This window comes from Pinus tabuliformis, chromosome 8 (assembly GCF_031772625.1).
Source record: "Pinus tabuliformis cultivar Carrire ecotype Pingquan chromosome 8, CPIR1, whole genome shotgun sequence".
Taxonomy (NCBI): domain Eukaryota; kingdom Viridiplantae; phylum Streptophyta; class Pinopsida; order Pinales; family Pinaceae; genus Pinus; species Pinus tabuliformis.
Window position 1 is genome coordinate 596,466,388 of NC_142294.1, and position 26,996 is coordinate 596,493,383.

Below are 26,996 nucleotides of genomic sequence, written 5' to 3' on the forward strand. Positions count from 1 at the left end.
ACGAGGTGGAGAAAAACCTACCCCTGAGTTGTCTAAATAATTGGTTAATGAAAGGTACCAAGTAGTACTTCTAGGAGGACTGTAAAAGATGGATTCACGCTCCCTTAGATCAATAGTAAGTTGACCTTCAAGGTTAGAGACACCTATATCCTCCTCTGGAGCAAGTTCTTCTATAGCAATCAAACCAGTAGGAAGATTTTCGGTGATAATTCTTTCTATTCTCGGTGAATCTGGAACACTAGAAGTTGGAGTAACAGGTTCAGATATTTCAGGTTCTTCGCTTGTATCACTAGCAGATGAAAAATTACCGACAAGCTCAGAAACTGAAACAGCTTCGGGATTATAACCTGTCTCTAAACTTTGGTAATCTGGATGGACTACCAAGGAAGATTCTCCTTCTTCAGGTGAACCTATTCTACTGTCACTAGGAGGAGTTACAAGGACCTTTAACCCTTCGTACTGACCCGGAATGTCTTCAGGAGATTCACCCCGCGATTTACGGAGTTTTCTTAACAAATCTATTCCGGTAACAATCTCAGGAGACTTGCCCCGAAGTCGACGGGACTGTCTCGGTAATTCTGCCACAATTAAAGATTTTTAACTACAACACACGAAAACAAAGTAAAAAATTTCAAATCAAACCACCTAAAGTCTTCTAAAGAAGCAAACAAATTTGAAGCACACGCCTAAATAATCTAGAGCGTCAAACCAAACACAAACAGTAATCTTCCGGACCAAAAGCGCTAGTTGGTGATGAAGCCCAACCTCGCTGGATTCAGTACAGAAATGGCGGGTGGAACAGTTACCCCGGCAACCTGCTTAATGAATACACTGGCACAAGTTCCTCCACTTTAACCGTCTCGAAGTGAAGTGAACCCCCCGGAAAATCCAAGTGAGTATAACCGACGTCTGCTCCAGGTACAGTGGGACCTTCCCTCCACCGTCACCTCGGTAGAACCCTAAAGATTATGGTCACTAAAGTTACCAATCACAACAATTACACCTGGGGGAACAGTCTAAACTCCGACAGCACGCAAGGGCAGAGTAACAAGCTCAATCCCCTTACCGGCTCCTTGACAGTAATCCAAGGTTTACCGATAAGTGACCCCTGGCTCCTCGACAATGGTTAATCCGAGGTTTACCTTTTGTAATACGTACTGTCTGGCGTCGTTCCCAACGAGGGGGGAATGATCCCCTCACTGGTTTGGACACGAGCTCGTGCTTCTCCTTTAAGAGGAGCTTTCCCAGAGTGCAATTGAAACAATTGTATTTATTCTACTCAAGATAAACTATCTGTTTGTTTTTGTAGTCTTGGAGAGTTAAGTACTCACCTACTCCAAGACCCTAGCCTAAGCTATGTTGGTGTTTCAGAGCCCTAGAAAAATAAAAATTACTAGATTGATTTTAATTTAAGCGTTACTTTTAAGGTTGTTTCTTAAGTCAAAAGGTGATGGAAGTGAAACCAGTGGTGTGTTGACTCGACTCGAAACCACTACAAAATGCACCTAGGATGATTTACCCACTACTTTAATTTTTCGATGAATTGCTTAACTAAAAAGTTGAGAGAATGCACTTTTTATAAAAGCAACTTCTCAATTAAAGACAATCAAAGAAACAATTCGTTTGTCTTTTCCAAGCATAAAAACATGACCGCTCTTTACTTGCACGAAAAAACTCTTTTTCTTCCAAAAACTTTAAATGCTACTTGAAACAAAACTTTTAAAAGGAGATGTTTTTGTATTTTTCTTATTTAACGAAAAACATAAATCTATTTTAATAAAAATCAATTGCAAACTATGAAATCTATGAAAATTCACTCAAAAAACAAATCAAAAGGAAATTACCCTAATTAACCTAATGAGGCAAAGCCAACAATGATTATTCTAAGGTGTTTTACTTGATCACAATCAAATCAAGGACTAGCTTATTGCAGAACCAAAAACTAGTCAAAACAAAACTCTAATCTTTTTGTTCTTTTGTAAAATGGAAATCAACACTTTATAAACAAGTAATTCGAAATTTGACCCAAAAGACAACTTAAATGGCAAGCTGCTCACACAAGGAGACTTTACGACAGGCCCGACTTCTAAGAAAGCTGACAAACCAGAGAGATCTAAGGCTGGACAACTTTCTACCGTCAAAGTCACTACAGGACCTATTCAAAAATCAAACCCTAGGCCTAAACTTCGTTGAAATCCACTAAAACACTCAAAGCTCACAAAACAAGTTCAGGTGAAAATTTTTGACAGGGTACTAAAGGATCTGGGCAGAAAACACTAAGAAAAAACAAAATCTAAAAGCAATTAAAGCAAAAATGGAGTTTTTCTAAATTTTTACAGGAAGACGCAGGCAACCCGTTAGAACAGGCGCGGGCCCGCTCTGTGCAAACGGCAACAGCGCGTCCAAAGACGCACTGTGCAGTACTCAGAGGGTGCGTCCTTCTGGAAAAGTTAAGAAAAACCAAATCTAACTAAATCTAAAGCTAAGCCACCCAAATACTAATTCTCACAGTCAAAAACCAGAAAATAAAAATGATTTTCTCAGAGCAAAGTTCACACAAAGGAAAAGACTTTCACATTAATGGAGTCCCCAGTGGAGTCGCCAATTTGTCGTGGCGGAAAAAGTTGTTTGTGCGGACACAACTGACCTCCCTAGGAGTCTAAACTCTCTAGCGACAAACAAGACAAAATGGAGCAATCTTTCTCTAAATACATCTTTTAAAACATGAAAACTACAAGTGTTTAGGCTTACCTTATTCCAAAATGCTGTTGTTGTAGTCCGTCCTTGCCGATCCGGATGAGCTCCTCCTTCACATCAATTCCTGCAACCACAAACAATCAAGCAATTACCAAGCACTTGCATCTCATATAATAAAACATATATTCAACATGCAGACCAAGGAACACATGAAATAACTCATTAACACAAGCTATTGAGAAAAATGAACCAGTTTGTATTAATAACGAAACAAAGAAACTCTTACAACCTGGCCTTGGTGTTGTGCAAGTTCCTCCCAGGGTCCATCAAGGGTTTTCCTCTACTTTGACAAAGCTCACCCACTTCCAAGTAGAATCAAGCAAAGACAATCTCTCCTCACAAGGTTCTAAATGGGAGTCCTAATTCCTGCAGCATTTACCAAAAGAAAATGTATAGCTTCAACCTCCCCTCCCTCTGGCTCAATGCCTTTATTTATAGTGCTGTAAAGAGGTTATTCAGGTCCACCATCAATGGGATAATCCCCCTCTTTGGGTGGGATAGCTCCCTTATTGATGGGATAAGTTCCTCCTTAATAGGGATACATGAACCAACTGGAGGCGCATCCATTTCATCAAACCGACCTCTAGAAGGTTCTAGAAGTAACCACAAGTAACTTTTTTAAGATGAAACTTGCGCATTTTGCCTTTTACAGAAGGACGCACCTGTCCCTTAACATACAGAGCGTCCAAAGACGCATCCTTTGTGAACATTGTGAGCGTCCCCGCAGATAAGGCTTGAGAGAACCTGCGTCCCCAGAGATAAACACATTTTTTACAAGACTTTCTCTCTTCTTTGAGTTTGAGATGGATAGCAGAGGCATAAGACTTGCCTAAGAGGGTAGCATGACTGTTGATTGAGCCATACTAACTGTAAATAGTCATGGTGACATTTTTTAGTGTAACAGATGCCTCATAATTTCTTCGCCATCTCTTGAGGAATTTTCCTTTCTCTGCCCTCCTATTGAAGGCTTCCGAGAATACCATCTCCACCCCCAACCGTTCAAATATTCCTGAGACCAGGTCGCCTAGATCCAAAACCTTACCGCATTCGAGAGCTCAACCTAGAAAGAATCTCATCACACCATGGCTATCCAGAAATGGAAAGGCAAGGATAAAAACCACTTTCAAAACCTGACAAAATCCTTGCCAATGACAACAATGAAACCAAATACAAACATGCACATAACATACATGCCAAAACCAGCTAGAAAATAGTACATGCAACCTATTACCTACAAGTATTCCTACTGAAGCTACTTGATCCAACCTTTCCTTGCTTGATCCTTTCTTTCTTTTTCTTTCCTTGTCCTTCCTTATCCTTCCTTGTCCTTCCTTTTCTTTCTTTCTTTCCTTCTCTTAGTGCTCTTCTTCTCTCTAAAAACAAATTCTAAAAATGAGCTCACAAAAGGCTACAAACTAATTCTTTGATGTATTTTTATTATTGATGTCTCTAATTTCTTCATTTTTCCTTAATTTTTCTTCAATTTCCTCCTCACATGCAACCTATGACCTTTCACCTCCATTTTCTCCTACTTTTCTTTATTTTCATAAATAAAATTCCAATAATACATTTTTTCCTTTACCAATGCCTTTTCCAATTTCCTTGGCCATAATAAACCAAATGAACATTCAGTAGGATGTTTTTACCAACATTTAGCTTAGAATAAGTTTCCCTTGACCTTGGTCTTATTTTTCCTTTATTAACTTTTATTACCTGAACTTTCATCCCAGGGTTGTTATAGTTTTGTGTTTGTAAGAGAATGTTTGTCCCTACTATGTAAAGGTCATGATTTTCCATGTCATTAGAACTACCTCCAAATTGATTTTGATATGGTAGAGGGGCAGCCTCGTGTTGTGTGGCTAGCGCTCCTTGGTGAGGGAAATATTTTATCATTATTTTAGGTTTTTTCTTCATTCCCCCTTCACCGTAGCCTCTGTCATGTGCTTCAACTCAAGGATTTGAGAGAAATGATGGTTATAATTCCCATACTCTCCACAACTAGCATAAGCATCTTCAATCTAAAGACTCGCATTCTCATTTTTCTTTTGTGGGTTATTTTTACCCTAATTCTAGTTTGGGTTTTGATTAAGTGTATTTCCCCCATTCAATGGCTGCATAGGTCTTTGTTCTTGGTTTCCACCCTGTCCTTGTTCTCCTTTCGGTTTACCATAGCCCTTCATTTTGTTAGCATTTGGATGGTTTGTGGTGTTGAATTGTTCAAAAGATTGTTGTTGCTAAGGAAAGGAAGGTTGCATGAAATTAACCCCTGCATTTGGTTAAGGTAGGGGGTTAGTTTGTTGATGTTCTAAGAAAGGATAATAGGGATTACCTTGACTTGAGTTGGTGTATGTGGTTTGGGAGGTTGAAATCGTGTTTGCAGTACTTGAAGGGTATTGGTTACCCTACATGGGACGACACTAGTTACCCTATAAGGGAGGGTATTGGTTACCCTGCATGGGATGGTTTTGAGAATGGATAGGTTGATTGGGGTAATACCCTCCATTGTTTGGGATTGGTGCTATGGGTAGCCCACCAAATGATTGGAAGTGAGGTTGTGAACCATACACATTTTCACGATGTTGGTAATGTTTTATTTTGGGTAATGTTTCCAATTAAACCATCTGTAGAATTTGATGCTCCCAGATTATCTTTTCCAAATGATTGTAGGACCGGAGCATATGGGAGTACAAAGTAATGGTACCCTAACTGACTATAGATAAGCACAAATTGTTTGGCTTTACAAATGTTCCTCTGTTTGTGTCATAGTTGTGGCCACATCTTTTGTGATTTCTAGAAAAGGATATTTAAAATAGAAATCAAGGTGAATGTCTTATGTTACATTCACCTCACAAAGGCTAATATATTTTTTCCACTCATGGAAATGGTCTAATATGTGTGTGGAATTTGTTTTCTGAATGTGTCTTAATAGATCCAACCCTATATCTTGATGAACTAGGAGATGGGAAAAAGAGAGGAATGATCTAGCGAAGGAGTCAAATGCTCCATGGGAATGAGCAGCCTTGCTTACATACCATTTCACTACAGGGTTAGTGAAGGTGTGTTGAAATACTATTAGCCTTAGTCGACCATAAATGAAAAGTCATAATGTTGTTGGTAGGATCCTCCACCTACTTTCCTTCATACTTAAGCATGTTTGAAGGACATTTTCTTGCAATAGGGGGCCATTGTTGATTATGAGCAATGGGATCATTTGTAAGCTTAGTTAGATCTAGAATATTTAAGGAAGCTAAAAATGGGATTCAGTTGGTATTTACCATCATAAAATGACTTTGAAATGCAGTGTGCAATGGAGTCCCTTGTGGGGAAGTATGAATGGGACTACGTGGAGGGGTAGTATGTGGACTTCACTAAGGAGTGGTAAAAGGAGTACCTTGAGGGTGAGGGGTCCCAATCAAGGTTTCTCCAAGAAATTTTGAGCCAATCAAGGTGGATGGAGGGTACCTTGGTTTTCGAAATTGCAAGGTGCATGTCATGCCTCCCAATAAAGGGGGAAGATCTTGGATGCGTCAAGAGTGATCAGTGACTTTTGGGCCCCCTTTGGTGCCCTAGAAAGTTTGTTCTACTGATATATGGTGAGGGAGGATTTTTCAAAAAATGAAATGAAGTACATACATAAAACAAAGCAAAAAATAATTGGTTAACTTTCCCTTTATCTAAATAATATGTGGAATAATCAACAAACAAACAAAAAATGTGAGGTTTTTCGTATGATAAAATCCTATAAAGACCTAAACGTCTTTTCTTCTCAAATAGTAACTAGGCCTTATAATAATCCATAGTAGGACATTTGGGCCGTGTCTTGAAAGTAATGACAATCTTTCCAACAACTAATAACCAACCAATGTAAGAGAGGGTTATAATGGAGGGTACTAGGACTACGTCCTGAAAGAAATGGTGATGCTTCTAGTAGCCTGACCAAAATCACCTTAGGTCTTGGTGCTCCCACAACTCAACCTATAGGGAAATATGCCCTAATTTTTCTTCAGTAAGTTACTTGTGCCTAGTGGGAATGATTGAGTCTCAGTTGTTGGTTGTCAGGTTTGGACCCAATAACCCTACCACGTGTTAAGATACAATATGAAGGTATGTGATAATATTCTCCCTAGGCCTTACCCCGTTCATAGGGTTCTCCTCATATACTGGATTTGTCATTGGATGATGCAAAATTTCAGGATCCCTAAAAGGCAACTTATATGTTTCAAAATGTAAACAACCACGGAAAATTTTGTACTTCCTACCCTCATGATCCTAATCTAGACTATAAATTATCTTGTGGCCTCTATGGGGAATTTAATGTGTTCAAATTAAGGTTTCTTTTAGAGAGTATTTTTTTCACTTAGGGTGTGAAAATGTAAGCTAAAAGAAACTGAGTACAAATTTTCCAAAAGGAGGATACCCTTTATACAATGTTTAAGTTAGCTTATTGTGTGTAGTGCAAATGTGTGCAAGTGAAATTGTGAGAATACAAAGTGTTAGGAGATGTGGATATGTAGTGATCCTTTACAACTCCCGTAATTACACTATGTTATGTTTGTTCCTTGCAAGAAAAGAAATAATGTGTGGATGATGGAACACTTAATTCCTTCCTAATTAAATTATGTGAGCATATAGGGAGATGGAAGCTTTAGTGCTTTGAGAAATATTTTAGATGCAACCTCAAGTTCGCAACAAAGATGCAAGGGAAGCAGGGGCTACTCTCTCTCTCTATTATACCAAGTCTTGGTCTCAATAATAAATGAAATGAAATAAAATAAGCTTACTTTGCTCATATTTAAGCTATGTTTCGACGCAAAATAATTCAAGGTAAAATATAAGACATTTCCCTACTTATGATTGTTAACAAAGAAAATTGAAAGCCAGCTTTCTAAACTAGAAAGAATTGCAAGAGTGTAGGAAGGTCACTAAAGGCTACCACAACACTTTGAAAATGGAATTACAATGAAACTTTAAGATTTTGCGTGTCTCACAAGTTATGTCCAGCACAGTCATGAGACATATGTGACCACCTCCGCAAAAATCCATGAGGCCAGCTCGAAAAAATTAACTAGAGTTCTTTTCTAGCCACACGGAGGTCCAAGGGAGGCCTACACAAATCTATGAAAATAAAGGGATGAAAACACAGTGGCATTATAGAGAATAAATACCTACAAAAAAACCAATTAGACTAAAAAACTCAAGCAAGTGGAGTTTTCATTTTGTATATTGGTGTTGGTTGCCTATGAGTGCCAAAAACACCTTCCTTATAGTTGGTTGCTTCCTACAAGAAGCATACAAACAAATGAGAGATGTTAGTGAGTTGAGATGAACTAATAAAGAATTGAATATAATGAAAATAATACATTAAAAAAAGAAAACTAAAAATAAACTAAATTACAGAAAACAAGCTTGTGAAGCAAAACAAATCAACAAAGGTATATATGGGAAAAGGATCCTCTTTATTGATTGTTGATGGTGGAAGAGTTACAATAAAAGTATCAAATAAACTTGAAGAGAGTATCAAATAAACTTGAAGAGAGTTCAATATCTCTATACAAGTATTTCCCATTTTCAATCTTGTTTGCAAGATCTTTCTCTCTCGGAGAAGTATAGAAAATTCTCTACAATGGTGGAATTTTCCTCACATTGGTATGCTAGATTGCTTTGAAGCAATTTTCGCAACATAAAAATGCACAACTTCATCTTGTTTTGGGCTCTCCATGAAATTGTATTTATATATTTTTTGATCACTCCTTCCCTCCTTTGGTGATACAGGTGGCTCCACAAATAGAGGTGGCCTTGAAATAGCTCAAAAATAAAAGTCATCAGATGAAAGTGAAACCAAAACCAGATCGTAGTGCTCATTGCCCTCATTCCAATAGTGTGAATGACACTCAACTCCAGGTTCATATGCTCAAGTTATAGACGGTAAACATTTTTGGTCAAACTTGGCCAAGTGGTAGTCACTAACGAGTAAAAAAATTGGCGAAGGGATGGAGTATTAAAAATGGCAGTCAGAAAGGGTGAATTTGTCACCTCCTTAATTCATCTAGTAATCCTTAAAAAATGGCAAACAAATTTCAACCATATTCTTATTCAAAAACAAAAAAATATATATATGGGTTGGCGGGCCGCCACCCCCTCCACCCCTCCCAATGGTATTATATAATACATATTCCAATGTGGTGGGCAGGCCACCCCTGACAAACCCACCCGACCACCGGTCAAACAATGGTATGTATATTGTAATATGATGGTTCCACCCACCAACATTTGTCAACATACGATGGGATCGATGGGGTTTGAAGCCACACAACTGTTGTGGGATGGCCTGCCAATGAGCGGTCCCGCATTATAATTAAAATAAACAAAAACCATGCCACTGATTAACACGATGACCAAATCACAATTGAGGTGCGACGAGTTTTGAACCTAGTCCTCCCCCAACAAACCTACCAAATTTTCCAACAAGCCAATGACTCACTTATGTGAACTTCACCCACACTATGTTATATAACTGACTTTCACTATTCAACTAGGAAACAAAGGAGCGGAGTGGAGGAACTAGTAGCAGCTAGGGGTGGTGGAACCTTGAGTAGGGAATCTTATGAGATGATGAAAAGATTCCTTTTGGGTCTATAAGTACGAGTGTTAGAATTTGAAAACATTATAGTCATTTTTATACAATTTCATGACATGAATCGAATAGTGATGTCCATTACTGTATCCGAGCTTTTCATTTTTCATCCATGACCGAGATTGGAGGTATAATGGTCGTTTTTGTAAAGTTGATTGTAATTTGTTTCTTTGCTGCCACTTAATGAAAGAAGGCCTCCCGACTTTGAGTAGGGCCCGTAGACGTAGCACACATCAGGTGAACTCATAATCAAATCATTTGTGTGCCTTTGATTTCATAGTTTCTTTATGATTTCTGCTTCTTTTTCATGTGTTTATTTACTTGGTTAGCATGCTATTTTATATGCAATTATGTATGCATCCATGAAGTCAAAATATCAAGATCAAGTTTGGTATCAAAGAAGGTCTTCTTGATGCAAGTTGCATGAGTGAATACTAACTAGGAATAAACTCCAAAGAGGTGAAGGAAAACTTAAATACTTTGATCCAAAAGTGGAGTGTGCACCACAAAGATGGAACATGGCAGATGAGGAAGCTTGAATGAAGGAATATTGAAATTATCACAAGATCTTCTTCACCATGTCAAAGAAAGTTGACAATTTGTGTGTAGAATATGAGAATAAAATCAAGGCTAAGAAAAAAGAACCAGATGATCATGCCTTGGCAAATCATGAAGGTGGAGGAGAATATCCTCACCCTCTCCATCCTCCAATGATAATTATTCCTCCTCCTCTTCTCATAATTCTAACATACATCATAGGAATGCATCTAAAAATCTCTTTTTCAAGCTCGATGTCAAGCTCGTTTTACCTGTATTTAGTGGAGAATCTACTACAGAAAATCCAGATAAATGGATAAGGCAGTTTGAAGTATATTGTTGCATACAACAAACAAAAGAGGATGAAGCCAAGATCCAACTAACATCCCTTTGATTGAGTGGCACTACACTCATTTGGTGGGAATGAAAACTGTGGAAAGGTGGTAAGAATAATCATAAATTTCTTTCATCTTGTTTTGAGTTTGTCTCTGCTATAAGTGGACAATTTTACCCATTGGGCTACAAAGAGAAAGCTGTGATAGAATGACAACATTTGAAACAAATTAAAGGTCAAATTGTTCATAATTTTATAGTGGAGTTTAGAAAGCAACCATTATCATCTAATGCTCCACTAGACACTTCTGAGATGTGGATGAAATATATTGGCTCTTTACATAGTTATTTGCGTCATTCATTTTTATTATTTGAACCTAAGTCTCTTGATGAAGCTAGTGTGAGGGCTATACATCTTGAAATAAGGGGGAAACATAAGAAATATGACCACCCGAAGAGGGAAACAACATCCAAGAGAAGAGAAGAAATGCCCTCTTATGCTCATTATGAGAAAGAAGGGCATGATGAGGAGAATTGCTAGAAAATGCATCCTGAATTGAGACGTAAGAGGAAATACAAAAAGGAGAAGCAGAATACAGTTTCACCTGTGCAACAAGACCAAGAATCTGAATCAGAGGATGATGATAAGATCACAACTGTGAGATTTGCATGTGTTGGACCAATTGACCTGGGATCAGACTCAGGTGACGAAATGAAGATTGTAGCTCTTTGGATTATAGAGGATGGGCCCATTGACTTGTGTTTTGATTTGGGCGATGAGACCAAGATTTTAACAAATATTGTGCCAAAAATGGAAAGGGCACTAAATTCGGCATGGTTCCTAGAACTCAAACTAATCAACCAAAGCATGCAGGTGGAGAATATTGAACTAAGGAGACTCCTACAAGAAGCAGAGAATGAGAAACAAAGGTTTCAATGTAAGTTACAAGCCAAGGAAGAGGCCTTGGAAAACTTGTAGCATAATAATTGTGAGGTAAAAAGTGATTCTTCAATTTCATGTACTTTTAATGATAATGATTTCGCTGCTTTTGAGAATCATACTATAGGAATTGGATGAAAATTGTTGAAGAAAATGGGGTATCAAGGAAAGGGCCCCCACATTAATGGCGAGGGAGTTATAAATCACATTAAAGTGGAGGAATTTCCTCATTATACAGGACTTGGATATGTCAGAAAAGAGGTTGGGGAATGCTCCAAGGAAACCAGTGAGCAACCAATGATAGATGATGAGAGAACTTCATCACATTCTAGTGATATTGAGGGTTCCATGGGCACTTATCAGAGGTGCACCAGAAATAAGCATTCCAAGATGATCCAGAAATCTTGGAGGATACATAATCATTGTAATCACTGCAACGAGGTTGTACACCAAAGAGCCACATGTCAAATGCTCCAGGCCCAGAAAGCACCTCTGAAGAAACCAATAAGAAATGTTTTTCATCAATCGAATTAGCTCTAGGATGATGACCCCTTCACTTTGTTGAGTAACAAATGGTTTTCATAGATATAGTAGCTTGTCATGGCTACATTTTGTAAATCATGTGTTCCGAATAATTGTAAAAATGATGATGTCTTTTCCATCACTTAGTCAAGAAACGATGATGCTTTTGGCTGTTTTCTTATAGCTGGGGTATTGGTTTCTTTTATGATGTAAACTTGACGAAAGAGTGTGTGTTATAAACTCTTGGAAAGTATGGGGTTGTTTGAGTCAAGTGTTGTTTTGTATGGAATTATGTTATGAAACCAGCTCAAGAAAAGATAGAAAAGATAGATCAACGCCTTAGAATTCAGCCTCTTCGAGGGGGCAACCTTCTTTACATTACTTAAATGAACAATTCTTGGATGATACAAATGACAAAACCTCCTTTCTATATATAGGAGTCTAAGGAGTCACAATATAATCCAGCCGACCTAACAATAATAATATAAAGCCACAAAAATAACAATAGAGGGATTCTATGGGGCACAAAAATAACAACATGGGGGTAATAGGGGCACAACAATATAAATAAGGGGTATAACTACAATAGTAATGGGGTAATCACTAGTATTATAGGGACCCAACATGCCCCTCTCCTTCAAAAAAGTGTTGTCCTCAACGCTTGAGTAGTTCTGGATACTTCTGCATAAAATTCTCATCCTCCCATGTGGAATCTTCAGCGGATAAGTTCTTCCACTTGATAAGATACTCTGAAATTGATTGATTTCGTAGCTGTCAAGTTCTTGTTTCTGTGACTGCTTCTGGTTCCAATATAATTTTTCCTTCCTCGTCAAGTTTTGGCAATATTGTTTGAACTGGGAGCTTGTCGCCTATAACCTTCTTTAAACATGAAACATGGAAAACTGGGTGCAATCGAGAAGCTGCAGGAAGCTCCAATTTGTATGCCATAGTACCAATCTTTTGAAACACCTTGTACGGACCATAATACTTTGGTGATAATTTATTATCCTTCTTAGCTTGCTTTAGGGACATTTGCTTATATGGTTGTAGCCGTAGGAATACCCAATCACCTACATCAAAACTTCTTTCACTACGATGTTGATCTGCCTGTTGTTTCATTCTATTTTGTGCCAACACGAGGTTATCCTTTAAGAGTTGGAGGACTTGTTGATGTTCGATGTGATGTTCCACTGCCTGAACCTTAGGATTTTCTCTTAAATATGATGTGATGGATGGTGGTTGATACCCATAAAGTGCCATAAATGGGGTCATTTTTGTTGCAGTATGGAAGGAAGTGTTATACCACCATTCAGCCAGAGGCAACCATTTGACCCATTGTGTCTGTTTATCAGATACAAAGCAACGAAGATATCCTTCCAAACATTTGTTTACTATCTCAGTTTTCCCATCAGATTGAGGATGATAAGATGAGCTATGAGCTAACTGAGTACCAAGACAAGAAAATAATTCTGTCCAAAAATTTCCAGTGAAAATGGGATCTCTGTCACTTACAATAATCTTTGGGTTTCCATGTAGCTTTTGAATTGTTTCCATAAATGCAGTAGAAACTGTACTGGCTTTAAATGGATGTGATAATGCACAAAAGTGTGCATACTTGGTAAGTCTTTCAACTACCACCATGATGACACTCTTTCCCTCAGACTTGGGTAAACCTGTGATAAAATCCATTGAAACCTCCTCCCAACGTTGGCTTGGAATGGATAAAGGTTGTAATAGACCCGGTGTCTTAATTGTTTCAACTTTATTTTGTTGGCAAACCAAACATTCCGCCACAAACTTTTGAATATCTGATTTAAGGCCATCCCAAAAAAATTCCTTCTTAACCCTGTGGTAAGTTTTTAAAAATCCTGAGTGCCCTCCTAAAGGAGAAGTGTGCAATTCCATAAGAATCTTTTGTTTTAGCTGGGAATTCTTACAGAGGTATAAGCGATCTTTGTACCATAATGAATCATTTTGCCAGCTAAATGTATCAGACGTACTGGAATCTTGTTGTAGCTTTCGAATAAGTGCCCACACTTCTTCATCATTCTTCCATTCCTCCCTTGCTTCGTTTATCCAATCTGGTTGGATAATAGAAATGGCACACAACAATGCTTCCACATCCTCATCCTTTCTTGAGAGTGCATCTGCCACCACATTTTGCTTCCCTTTTTTGTAGATGATTTCAAAGTCATAACCCAACATCTTTGTGACCCACTTTTGTTGCTCTTCAGAGGATAATCTTTGTTCTAAAAAGTATTTAAGGCTATCATGATCCGTTTTTACCTTGAAGTGTCTTCCCATTAGGTAGGGTCGCCATTTCTTAAGTGCATGGAGTATTGCCAACATTTCCTTCTCATAAATAGCTTTTCTTAAAAACTTTCCCTTGATTGGACGACTTTCAAAAGCAATGGGTCTTTCATCTTGCATTAGAACAGCACCAATTCCATTTCCTGAAGCATCACATTCCACAATAAAGGTTTTTGTGAAGTCCGGTGTAGCTAAGACCGGTGCTTGGCACATTGCCTCTTTAAGATGTTCAAAGGCCTTTGTTGCTTCCGGAGTCCATGAAAATGCATCTTTCTTCAATAATGTTGTTAGAGGTGCTGCTATTCTCCCATAATTCTTAACAAACTTGCGATAATACCCTGTCAACCCAAGAAATCCTCGCAGATGCTTTATGGATGTGGGGATTTTCCATTCCTTAATGGCTTTAATTTTGCTAGGGTCTACCTTAACTCCTTCATGAGATACAATATGACCCAAATATTCCACCTCCTGGACTCCAAAGAAACATTTGGATCTTTTTGCATATAATTGTTTCTCCTCCAATAGTTGTAGCACCCTGTCAACATGTTCAACATGATCCTTCCAAGACTTGCTGTAGATTAGTATATCATCAAAAAATACTAACACAAATTTTCTAAGGAATGGTTTGAAAATTGAATTCATCAAACCTTGAAATGTTGAAGGTGCATTGGTAAGGCCAAAAGGCATGACCAAAAATTCATAATGACCCTCATGAGTTCTAAATGCCGTTTTCGGAATGTCTTCAATCTTCATTCTGATTTGATGATATCCCGAACGAAGATCCAACTTGGTGAAGTAAATTGATCCATGCAATTCATCTAGTAATTCATCAATGACAGGAATGGGGAACTTATCTTTAATAGTGAGCTTGTTGAGCTCCCTATAATCCGGACACATGCGCCATGATCCATCCTTCTTGTGCACCAATACTACTGGAGCAGAGAAAGAACTTTGACTTGGTTGAATTATACCAGCCTCTAGCATTTCTGCAACCATACGTTCAATTTCACTTTTTTGGACATAGGGATATCTGTACGGCCTGATGTTTGGAGGAACACTTCCTGGAATCAGATGAATAGCATGATCATGATCACACATAGGTGGGAGACCTTTGGGAGTCTCAAATACCTTGGAATGATTGTCCAGGACTTTTTGGAGATCTGGAGAAATAGATGATTCCGATGTGGAAACATCTAGCGAACATAATTGTGCAATTACACCTCTTTGCTCCTTTTTTAGAAGCTTTGTCATACCATTAGAGCTGATTATCTTTTCTGGTTTCCCTGCAATACCCCTTAATTCAACTTCCTTTCCTTCCGTAGAAAATTTGATGAAAAGTTCTTGAAAATTAAAAGCTATTGTACCCAAGGATTGTAGCCATTGGACTCCTAGTACAACATCAGCACCTCCCATTGGAATGGAAAGCATTGGGCTAGTCAATACATATTCTCCCATGGATAGCTTGATATTATGGCACCTTCCAAAGAAATTTATTGTTCCTCCATTTGCAATCATCACTTGACATTCTGGTGCTGGATATAGGAAGCAATTCAATTCTTTTGCTACCCTACAATGAATAAAATTGTGGGTGCTTCCTGAATCAATCAACACTATTACCTTTTTCTTCTTGATTTGTCCTTCTATCTTGATGGTTTGAGGAGTGGTAATTCCCGCTAATGCATTACAAGATATGGTCGGATTTATTTGTTCTTCATCTAGGCTTTGTTCCTGGAGTATATCTTCTTCTTTTGACCTTTCTTGCTCCTTTTCTTCTTCCTCTTCACAATCTATGTAGAATAATTTCTTCTCAGCACACTTATGACCTTTAGTGTATTTGCTATCACAACTGTAACAAAGCCCTTTTGCTCTTTTTTCTTCCAATTGTTGTGGTGTCAACCTTATAGGTTGTGGAAGACTAGGGGCAACAACACTTCCGTCTTTATAGTTGTGAGTGGTATGCTTCCTGGTTGCCATAATTTTGCTTTCCATTTTTCTTGCTAACCTGAATGCCTTCTCTAATGAATCAGGTTCCCAAAGGCGAACATCATGTTGGATATTATCCTTTAAAGACCCTATGAACACATCAATCCTATGCTCCTCTGGAATATCTTTTACCCTTATGTTCAATTTTTGGAACTCCTCAATGTGCTCCATTACTGAACCCTTTTGTTTGAGACTTATCAATTGGCTAAAAAAAAGTGTTGCTTTTTGTATCTTCATAATGTGCTATCAATTCTTCCGTAAAAATTGCCTAAGTGATAAATTGTTTATGAGAGCAAAGCCATTGATACCATACAAACTGATTTGGTTCCAAATATATAGTTGCCATACGTACCTTTTGTGTGTTTTGCACATTATTGAGATCGAAGAACTGCTCCATCTGTAATATCCATGTGGCGGGATCCTTGCCATCAAACTTCCTCATATCGATTTTAGAATATGGTGGGTCTTCGATCCAACATTAGAGTCTATGGAATCATGATTAACGTTACTTTTGTTCACATCATGAGTTTCCTTTACAACCTTTTCACCATTAGTAAGTATTTCTTGTAGAAAATTTGTCAAATCTGTCTTCAAATCTGCCATGTCTGTCTTCAAATCTGTCTTCAAATCTGCCATGTCTCTCTTCAAATCTGTCTTTGAATCATCCATCTTAGCTTCCATGCCCTTTATCTTAGATTCCACGCCATTTATCTTAGATTCCACGCCATTTATCTTAGCTTCTGTTAGCTTTTGTGAGCGTGACATTTGTTGCACTTGTTCTTGTAATTTTGATATATCATGTAGCATTTCTTCCTCTTCTTCATGAGTCATGCTAGAGCTTTCAGGTTCCTTACTAGGTGTTTGCATTTTCTTTCCTCGGGGCATCAGTTACCGATAATAATGCTTTACTATGCCCTTTGAATTCCGTTAAACCAAGCTTACACAAAAATTTTAAAAAAACTACACACCTTTTTTCACTTTATAGAAGCCTGATATTGAATCTGATGTATCTCTGTAATTTCAGATCATCCAGTTCTGAAATTGTGACTTGTAGTAGCCTTCTGTGTCCTCTTTCCAATGCCACAAGTCTGACCCAAATTGGATTCTCCAAGGAAGAGTTATGTGAAATATCCCACAGTGACTTGCTTTTAGACTAGTTCAGTAGAGCGAACTTGTACGACGTGCCACGAGTCACTGTTTCAACCTTTGGATCTGAAACACGCATACAAGAAACTACAGTTTGTCCTCTTTCTTACCTTCTTACGAAATTTCAATCCAATCCCCAGAGAGAAAGTTATGACGATTTTCCCCAGGTCACCTGTTTTGAATGTAATTCAGGAGTCTGCAAAAAGACCAACTTCCTCATATCATATCTCCGAAAATCTCACGCGAAAAGCTCTGAAACTTGGACCCAAGGTTCAACGCGATTTCTTCTCAAATGGGTTTTTTTTGTGACTTCTGAAACGTCACAGAAAGAAAGTTATAGCGAAAATGCCACGATGACCTGTTTGGAGCAGCGAAACCCTAGAATCCAAAGCTCTGATACCAAATGTTATGAAACCAGCTCAAGAAAAGATAGAAAAGATAGATCAACGCCTTAGAATTCAGCCTCTTCGAGGGGGAAACCTCCTTTACATTACTTAAATGAACAATTCTTGTATGATACAAATTACAAAACCTCCTTTCTATATATAGGAGTCTAAGGAGTCACAATATAATCCAGCCGACCTAACAATAATAATATAAAGCCACAAAAATAACAATAGAGGGATTCTATGGGGCACAAAAATAACAACATGGGGGTAATAGGGGCACAACAATATAAATAAGGAGTATAACTACAATAGTAATGGGGTAATCACTAGTATTATAGGGACCCAACAAATTACAAAGAATGTAGCAGATTTTCATGTAATGTAGATGTTGAAAGTGTGGCTTATTGAGGACAGAGGTATGCGTAGGATGTGTTCATGATTTTGGAGGACCAAAAGCTTCTCAATGGGGAAGAATGGTCCGGGTGGCACCAGAAATAGAGGCGGCCTTGCAATAGCTCAAAAATCAAAGTCATCATACAAAAGTGAAACAAGGAATAGATCATAGTGCTCATCATTTTGATTCTAATGGTATGAATGACAGTCAAATCTGATTTCATATGCTCAAGTTATAGTTGGTCAAAGTTATGGTCAAACTTGGCCACGTGACAGTCACTAATGAGGAAACAATTTGGTGAAGGGACAATGCACAGAAAACTTCGGTATAAAAGGGGAAATTTGTCACCTCCTTAACACGTCCAATAACCCTTAAAAATCAATAGAAAAATTTCAACCATATTGTTATTAAAAAACAAAAATATTAATATATATGGGGTGGTGGGCCTCCACCCCTCCCAACGGTATTATAATACATATTCAAATGTCACGGGCATGCCACTGACCACCAATCAAACAACGGTATGTATATTGTAATATGGTTCTTTCGCCCAACAACAATTGTCAACATATGATGCGACTGGTGGGGTTTGAACCCACCCAACCCATGTGGGCTAGCCTAGTAACAGGTGGTCTTGCATTATAATTAAAATAAACAAAAATCACGTTGTCAATTAACATGATGACAAAGTCATCATTGGGGTGTGGTGGTTTTTGAACCCGGTCCACCCCCGACAAACCTACTAAAGTTTCCAATGAGCCAACGACTTGGTTATATGAACCTCGCCCACACTATGTTATATAACCTCACATTCATCATTCATATAGGAAATGGAGGAGCGAAGTGGTAGAACCCTAAGTAGGGAATCTTCCTAAATGTAGAAAAAGGTTCCTTTGCATTCCATAAGTGTTAGTGTTAGTATTTGACCAATTTATAGTTATTTTTATAAGATTTCGTGACACGAATCCAATGGTGATATCTATTTCTGCATTTGAGCTCTGCATTTTTCATCCATGACCGAGATTGGAGGTATAAGGGTCATTTTTATAAAGTTGATCGTAATTCATTTCTTTGTTGCCACTTAATGAAAGAAGGTCTCCCCACTTTGAGAAAGGCCCGAAGACATAGACCACATCATGTGAAGTTCATAATCAAATCATATGTCTACCTTTGATCTCATGGTTTCTCTATGATTTCATCTTATTTTTCATGTTTAAGCTACTTGGTTAACATGCTATTTTATATGAAATTTTGTATGCATCCTTGAAGTTCAAAAATATTGATCATTTGGCTCATCAATGTGGTTTTTTGCCTCATAAATTAGATGAGAGATACCATCCCCTAGCCATTAAGGCTTCTTAGGGCTCAAGGCTTGAATTTTCAGCTCATCATGTTAAGAGGCGAAATTTTTCTCAAGCAAGTTTGCTTCCCAAGGTCCTGATTAGACTTCTCACGACCCTCATGGCTATCAAAGGAAAAGCCATGAGGTAGTTAATTTCTATCTATGGTGCACATGCGAGGGTTGATTTTTGAACTCAACCTTAGGAGAGCTTTTGATTTTTGGGTCTTCATGATGTTTCCAACTGAAAATGTAACCCCCGTAGATGTTGCTCACTGACTCTGAGTGTCTTCGATTACATACATATGAGTGTACCATTTTTTAATAATAATAATAACGATTTATAAAGAAATGTCCCATGTATAGGAGAAGGTGGAGGACATGTCATGTTACCTATGAAAGTGCTATTGAAATTTCAATCTATGTTATGGTATATGCTTGTTGATACATTTCCCATGTAGTTCATGGTTTGACTAGGTATATGTGAACATTAAGGAAGTAACATTAAACAATGGTAAATAGAGTCTTTAGACATTTTTGTGTACTTCACGTTATGTAATATGCTACCACATAAATGTAACATTCTTGACCAAGAGACTCCAAATGGTAATATGAATTTACATGTGACACTTATATTGGTCAGTCGAAATTCCATTAAGGCTTACATGGCTCTATATGTATAGATATGTCAGCCTCGTGCCAAGTTACAAAGTTTTTTAAGGTCAGTGTGCCTATGAAATGGGTTAAAGGATCGACATTATTAGGTTGGTGAGCCAAGTTCCATGGAGGCCTGTGTGCCTATGTATACATATATATTGTATTAGGCCAGTGGGGTTACACACTTATGAATTTCAGGTCAGAGCTTGAGCAAATCAGACTAGAGATCCTCTGTGATGATCAAGCCATTTATCCTAGATGACTTGGAATTAGCTTATTGTCATGTTGCCACATGTCTAGAGATAAAAAGAGCATAGGGTTCCTTAGACTCCATCACAGGAAAAGGTACCATAATTTGAAATTATATTATAATAATCTTTATAATATTATAATAAATTATTAAAGGGTCACTGAGTCTATAAAATGATGGTTCCCCTTGTTCACTATATGATTAACTATTGAGAGGAAGTGTCTGTCGAGGAGAGCTTGGAAAGGTACCTAAAAGACCCATGAAGGCAATGGAACTCCTACAGTCACATGACCCTTAAACATCCCTGACCAATTGAGATAGGGGTTGATGGGGGATGTGACACTATCGGTTGGAGTCTATGAGGTTTGGTACCTTCACCCTATTTTTTTTTGTACAAGGTATGTATCTGACTCAAGAATCTAGTGTCGAGTGGAGTCATGGCCCCAACTTGGAGGTGTCCAACCATTGAGAGAATGGGAGTAGCAGAGTCTATGAGTAGGAAAAATTATCGAGGTCCAGAGTCAACAAGAAAATTTCTCGTATAATTGGAAGAAAGATTTGATATGGTTGTTTCATGGATTTGGCATGTATTTCATTATGTTGTTGTATGGTATTTTGGTAATTTTTGGCTAAATTGTGCCCATGGACTTATGTTGTGCTTAAATTACGAATATTTGTTTGGCGATGTTGAAAATGTTTGTATTTGTGTGAGTGATGTCACCCAACAGGAAGGTTGGGGATGTTACAAGAAGACCTAGACCTAACAAAGAGATATATACATAAATTCTTGTTGATGCAGACTAGGTTGGAGACCATGAACATAGATAATCTTCAAAAATTATTATTATTTTAACCTATTTGGTAAAACAATCAGTTGGGTGAGTAAGAAGTACAACATAGTTGCATTGTCAATTACAAGAGTTGTGTACACATGAGCCACCTAAATAAGGAAAATGTATTATTGCAAAGATTATGTTTAGTTATTAGTTTTTTTTTAGAGAGAAATGAGGATAGGATTTTCTATCTCAAGTACAACTTTTTTTATGAATATTTGTACTTAGCATTATAAGGTAACATATTTTTATGTAGTGCCATTTTTTACAGACATGGTTGAACACAATAAAATATTATTAGACAAGGAAGATACCTTGAATAATGTTATAGAATGATTGTTGAATTATATTATCTCTAAAATGTTTTCTTGGCATAAAGAAACAATGGGAGTTGTTATGCTTAATAGTTAGCTATATGAATGTGTTACCTCTGATCCTATTTTCGAAAAGAATTCAGAAAGTAGTAGAATGTTGGATTACTATCTAACTCTGCTTAAGGTATTAAGGTTGTAATATAATCTAGGTTATTAAATCAAGATTCATTGAAACTACAAAATACTTAAATATGTTTATAGGGAATGGTTGAGTTAGTACATTTACTTGAAGAGAGAGTCAGGATCTTAGTTAGATTGGATTTCCCGATTAAGGTTTTAAGGGTAAATATTGTATATACTATGTGAATGTGCTATTCTTATTCTTATGTTTTAAATTTTTTTCATTGTTCTTTTCATATGTGATTATCAAACCCATCACATGAAGGTTATAACAATCTACCTAGACTATTAATTTGATGCACAAAGTGAAAGTTAAAATTTCCATGGAGAAGAGATCATGCTTCCACCATATTTATTTGAACCATATCTACAACTAATTAAATTCAAAAGCAATTTGTTTAGCAAAATCTTTGGACACTATGGACTTACAATTATTCTAGGTTCAACAAACAATGAAGGGAGTATCAAGATGAAACATCTTTTCTAATCATTTGAGAATCAAGGTGAAAGTATCTTGTTAACAATACTCTCCCTTTTTAAAATCTTATTTTTATATTTCTAAAAGAAAAACACTATTCCTATGAATAATGATCACCATTACCACTTTGATTAAGTATATTTTAAAACTAGTGCAACCAGATAAATTAAATGGTTGGTAAAAGTTGATAGGAATCAATCCATGATAAGCATCAAAATACTTACCCCATTATACATCTGAGACATTACTTAGACTAAAAAAAGAAAACCATAAAAGCTAATTAAATTATAAATTTATTTTAAATTACTATTATTATTATTAGTATTATTAAAAGAATTAATATATTTGTTATAAACATATATACATTTTAAAAAGCATGTAACAATATTCTTAACCATGAAGATTCACACCTACTTTATCAAGAATATTCTTAACTTGTAATTAACTTTTTTTTACAATAACATGAACCAATAACATAGCTTATTAATACCATATGTCTCATATTACATGTGTTGATATGACATGTTTTAATTAATTAATTAAAATAACATAACTAATTTGGAGATAAATCTTAATTCTTGATATGTGAATACTATGAATATTCTAGCATATTCCATGACAATTAGATCTTTACCATTTATCTAATAATTACAAATAAATTAATTAAAATTATAAACCTATCTAGTAAATAATTTACTACTATTATTAAATAGTTTTATAATTTAAATAATTTACTACTATTATTAAATAGTTTTATAATTTAGAACTATTACTCTTTTTAAATAAAATAAATAAACCATTTTCATATATATATCCACATCCTTGGATGTCCTATCCCCAAAGGTCTGAAAGCGCATTTAACCCAACTTTGACTTTTTAAAGCATGATATATTTAACTGTACAAAAAACAAAAACATATCTATATTTTAGATAATTTTATCACTAATTTATTCCAATAACCACAAACGAATAGATGGAAAAGTGGGAACATCTTTGAATAATTCGATCGATAATTACTATAATTACAAATAAATCAATTAAAAACCTATCCAGTAAATAATTACTATTATAATTACTGTAATTATTCGATTCGATCGATAATTACAAATAAATTAATTAAAATTATAAACCTATCCAGTAAATAATTTACTACTATTATTAAATAGTTTTATAATTTAAATAATTTACTACTATTATTAAATAGTTTTATAATTTAGAACTATTACTCTTTTTAAATAAAATAAATAAACCATTTTCATATATATATCCACATCCTTGGATGTCCTATCCCCAAAGGTCTGAAAGCGCATTTAACCCAACTTTGACTTTTTAAAGCATGATATATTTAACTGTACAAAAAACACAAACATATCTATATTTTAGATCAAGATAACTTTATCACTAATTTATTCCAATAACCACAAACGAATAGATGGAAAAGTGGGAACATCTTTGAATAATTCGATCGATTATTGCTATATGAATCAAACAATTGTATAAATGGGACTAAAAAATGAATGATTTGTAATGGTACAGTCTAAGACATGCATACAAAACTACAAAGCAAAGGGATGACTGAAACTAAAATGGAAATTAAGTAGATTATAGTAAATGTATCGTCTCATTCGGCTAAATATGAAAGTGACAAATTTCTGGTCCAGCGACTTACAACCGTAACAAAGTCAATTAAAGGAGGTTATATGAAGTCTTAAAATAAATCACACAAACCAACTAAAATCTTACAATGTGAAAGCCCATCAATCACATTCCAACAACTTTGAGTGAAGTTGTAAGAGAAGAATTTATATTCACCTCCACAACTTTCAAGATTATTGCCCAAGGTTGACTGTCAGAATTCCTTAAAACGCCAACGTTTCGGTGACCTGTGATTGATGTCACTGTAAAGACTTTCAACGATTGCACCTCAATCAACTGTGTCATAAATTGTCCAAAATCAGAACCAGTATCTAAATCATGGAAATAGCGTTGGAATCGACATGTCAACTGCCCCCATTAACCCGTAGTGGACTGGAATATCTTGACAGTCGAGTCAATCCCCAGCTCGGTCTGCACGGCAACTAATATCGCTTGACTGACTTGCAAGAAGGCGACGGCCATTCACATTTACGGGTCAAATCAGCAGTACATGTTTTATACACAACCTAAGATTCCTAAACATCCTCCTGTGTCCAGATGTTGAGCTTCATGCCCTGAGCTCCATATAACAAACATTGAAGATTCGGTTCAAAATTAGCGCTTGCAGCAGTTATTCCGGATACCAGAGCCGCAATAATGGATCAGCAGCCACGGATGAATATGCACCCTTCCAGGAATACTGGTATTTTTCTTATAAAAACTATGCTACTATCGCCTGATCAGAGGTATTGAAATCCTTGAGCCTCACAAACCCTGTAAGAAACAATCAATCTGGTATTGCGCCGGCTTGATGATTTCAATTCCTCTATGCAATACCGCCATTGGTCGTGGTACTTGCACTGTTGAAACTATTGCGGAATGTTTTTGGAGATACAATGTTTAGGATTTCATTGATAATGTCAATTTGTATTTGAATTTCTAGGTTTTCATAGTTGGTAACCATGTTGTCTAAGCAATTTTCCTGGATGCAAATTGTGTAGAATCTTTATGTTTAGCATATTATTGATCATTTCAATTTCATTTATATGAGTGTGTAGGGTTTTACCGTTCATAATCATGTTGTTGATGCAATTCTTCTGGGTGCAAATTGTGTAGTTTTTATTTTAGGATATTATTGATAATTTCGACTTGTATCTGAATGTGCAGGCTTCTATAGTTAATAATCATGTTGTTGATACAATTTTTCTGGATGCAAATTGTGTAGTGTTTTTGTGTTTAGGATATCATTGATAATTTAAACTTGCGCCTGAATGTGTGAATGTTTAGGTTTTCATAGTTGATAATCATGTTGTTGGCACAATTCTTCTGTATTCAAAATAGAACACTACACAGTTTGTATAAACACTCAGCACAGATTGCATCAACAATTTCAATTTGTATTTTTACATTCTCCAAATCTTGTGGAATCATGGAATTGTTTGTAGGAATATAAAATCTCTTCTTCTGTTTCTGCCAGACTAGAAGTTAAATCTTTGAATTGTTTGAGGACCATGACTTAATGATTGCAGATGCAGGAGGGGGACCGGAGAGGGTATCCAAGAAGCGGTCCAGAGCATCAAAGCGCACCCCTACAACTGTTCTCAATACAGACGCCTCAAACTTCAGGGCGATGGTGCAGCACTTCACGGGTTTGCCCCCCACTGCCAGCGTTGGCTCTTCTAGTTACATCCCTGATTTTGGTGCAGAGAATTCATTGCCAAGACCACTTCCACGGCGGGTATTCATGAATCACATCCCTCTGCCTACAGGTCTTGGCATTCTCGATACTTCTACAATGGTGCCGGTTATTTCTCAGGGCCCTCAAAATCTGGGTGCTCATGCGTATATGAAACCGAGCTTCTACAACCCTGAACCTCGCCACAGTGCTTCTCAGGAGCAGGCTGCCATGAGAGGGATCAACGTCTCAACTGTATGGGACAACGTGCTGTCTCTGAATCATTCAGCTACCCATATACATCTATAAGAGAATGGCTACTGTCGCTGAATCATTCAGCTACCCATATACATATGTAAGCAAATGGCTAGGTTTTTACCAGTAGATTTTCACAGTTCATAACTCGATGACGATAGAGATTTTTTTGGATAATTATGTGTTTTTATTGAGATGTTCCACATTTCTGATGAACACTTTAAAAACCTAATGGCCAATTACTAGATCTTCAGAGACAAAAGGCTTAATTTGACAGCTAATTACTAGATCGGGAAGAGCTGCGTGATGTATAGAAAGTAGTGCAGTCGAGTAAACTAGGTGTTTGATTGTATGAATTCCACTGAGACTTGCAGAAAATCTCTGGTTGTTTTCAGGGAGGATCAATGGCCTATCATACCCATCATTAAATTTTCTTGCATCTGTTAATATACAGTATCCATTTTCATTTCCATGGCTGTCGAATTTCAGAGCCCAAGATCGTTTCAGTGATTCAAAGTTCTAGAAGTTCAGGAATGCGTTTTATTTTAACTTTGTTCAATCTCTGCCCATTCCGATGACGTGTTAGCTACGTCACAATTCTTTTACAGGTTTAAAATTATAATCTACCATGACGAAATTTAGACCAGAAATCAACTTACATCGATGGTTGGGAAGAATATTGTTGGGTTGATTTTTGTTTACTTAATGATGATTTCGGCTGAATGTATCAATAGTCAAATCTCTACGCATAAATTAATATTTTTATTTCCGGCTGAAGGCGGCAGTACATTAAATTAATTAATGAAATCTTTCTGGATATGCGCAATATAAGAATATATTGATTATCACGCCGAGTCAGTGCTCAAATAATAAATCTTATCAGATTCCTTTAACTTTTGCATCGACAAACTGCCGAGTGTCATTATAGAGTACAAATGTTGCATTCTATGCCATATTTTTTAATATATTATTTGCATAAAAATTCTTTAAAGGGTTTGTTTAAATGGTTAAAGGTAGATGTCTTGATTTTTTTATTTGGATTTAAGTTACTGATGAAATCATTCATTATTATAGTTTTTTGAAATTTTTTGCGTATGTGGTTAAAGGTAGATGTCTTATTTAATAAGACTTTAATAAGATATAAAAAATGATAAATATTTTTAAATGAGACTTTGACTTATTAAAATTAAATTTATAAATAAAATATTTACAAATTTGTCTTGCTTCTTTTAAATAATCTTAATATTTTTTTTTTCATTTAAAATATAGGTTGAATTGAGGCTTGTGTGATCCATATCAAGTTAATGAGAGATTTTTCGGCCTAAATCACATGATATTTCTTTTGTCGACCGGTTTCGAACCAACCAGTGTGATTCATCGTCAAGACAAGTTGAAAAATCAGATCTGGATTGCATGTTAAACAATCATAGCAGAG

At 36.5% G+C, this 26,996-nt stretch overlaps 1 protein-coding gene across 2 annotated transcripts; it reads left to right on the top strand.

Moving 5' to 3' along the window:
* The first annotated feature begins 24,150 nt into the window (after window positions 1-24,150).
* LOC149236888 (uncharacterized) lies at window positions 24,151-26,031 on the top strand. Of its 2 annotated transcripts, none has more exons than XM_089461655.1 (2): window positions 24,151-24,334; window positions 25,167-26,031. In XM_089461655.1, the coding sequence occupies exons 1-2, from the start codon at window positions 24,289-24,291 to the stop codon at window positions 25,613-25,615; spliced, it is 495 nt and encodes a 164-aa protein (XP_089317781.1). In that variant the 5' UTR covers window positions 24,151-24,288; the 3' UTR covers window positions 25,616-26,031. The 2 variants fall into 2 exon arrangements, with proteins under 2 accessions (XP_089317781.1, XP_089317780.1); XM_089461654.1 differs by having other exon boundaries at window positions 24,153-24,334; window positions 25,161-26,031.
* The last annotated feature ends 965 nt before the right edge of the window (window positions 26,032-26,996 follow it).

What these genes read in the sequence shown, in the direction of transcription:
- LOC149236888 (XM_089461654.1), top strand. Translation starts at nt 24,289, where the DNA reads ATGGATCAGCAGCCACGGATGAATATGCACCCTTCCAGGAATACTG. An exon ending in GCACCCTTCCAGGAATACTG is followed by an intron (nt 24,335 to 25,160) that starts GTATTTTTCTTA and finishes TAATGATTGCAG; the next exon opens with ATGCAGGAGGGGGACCGGAG.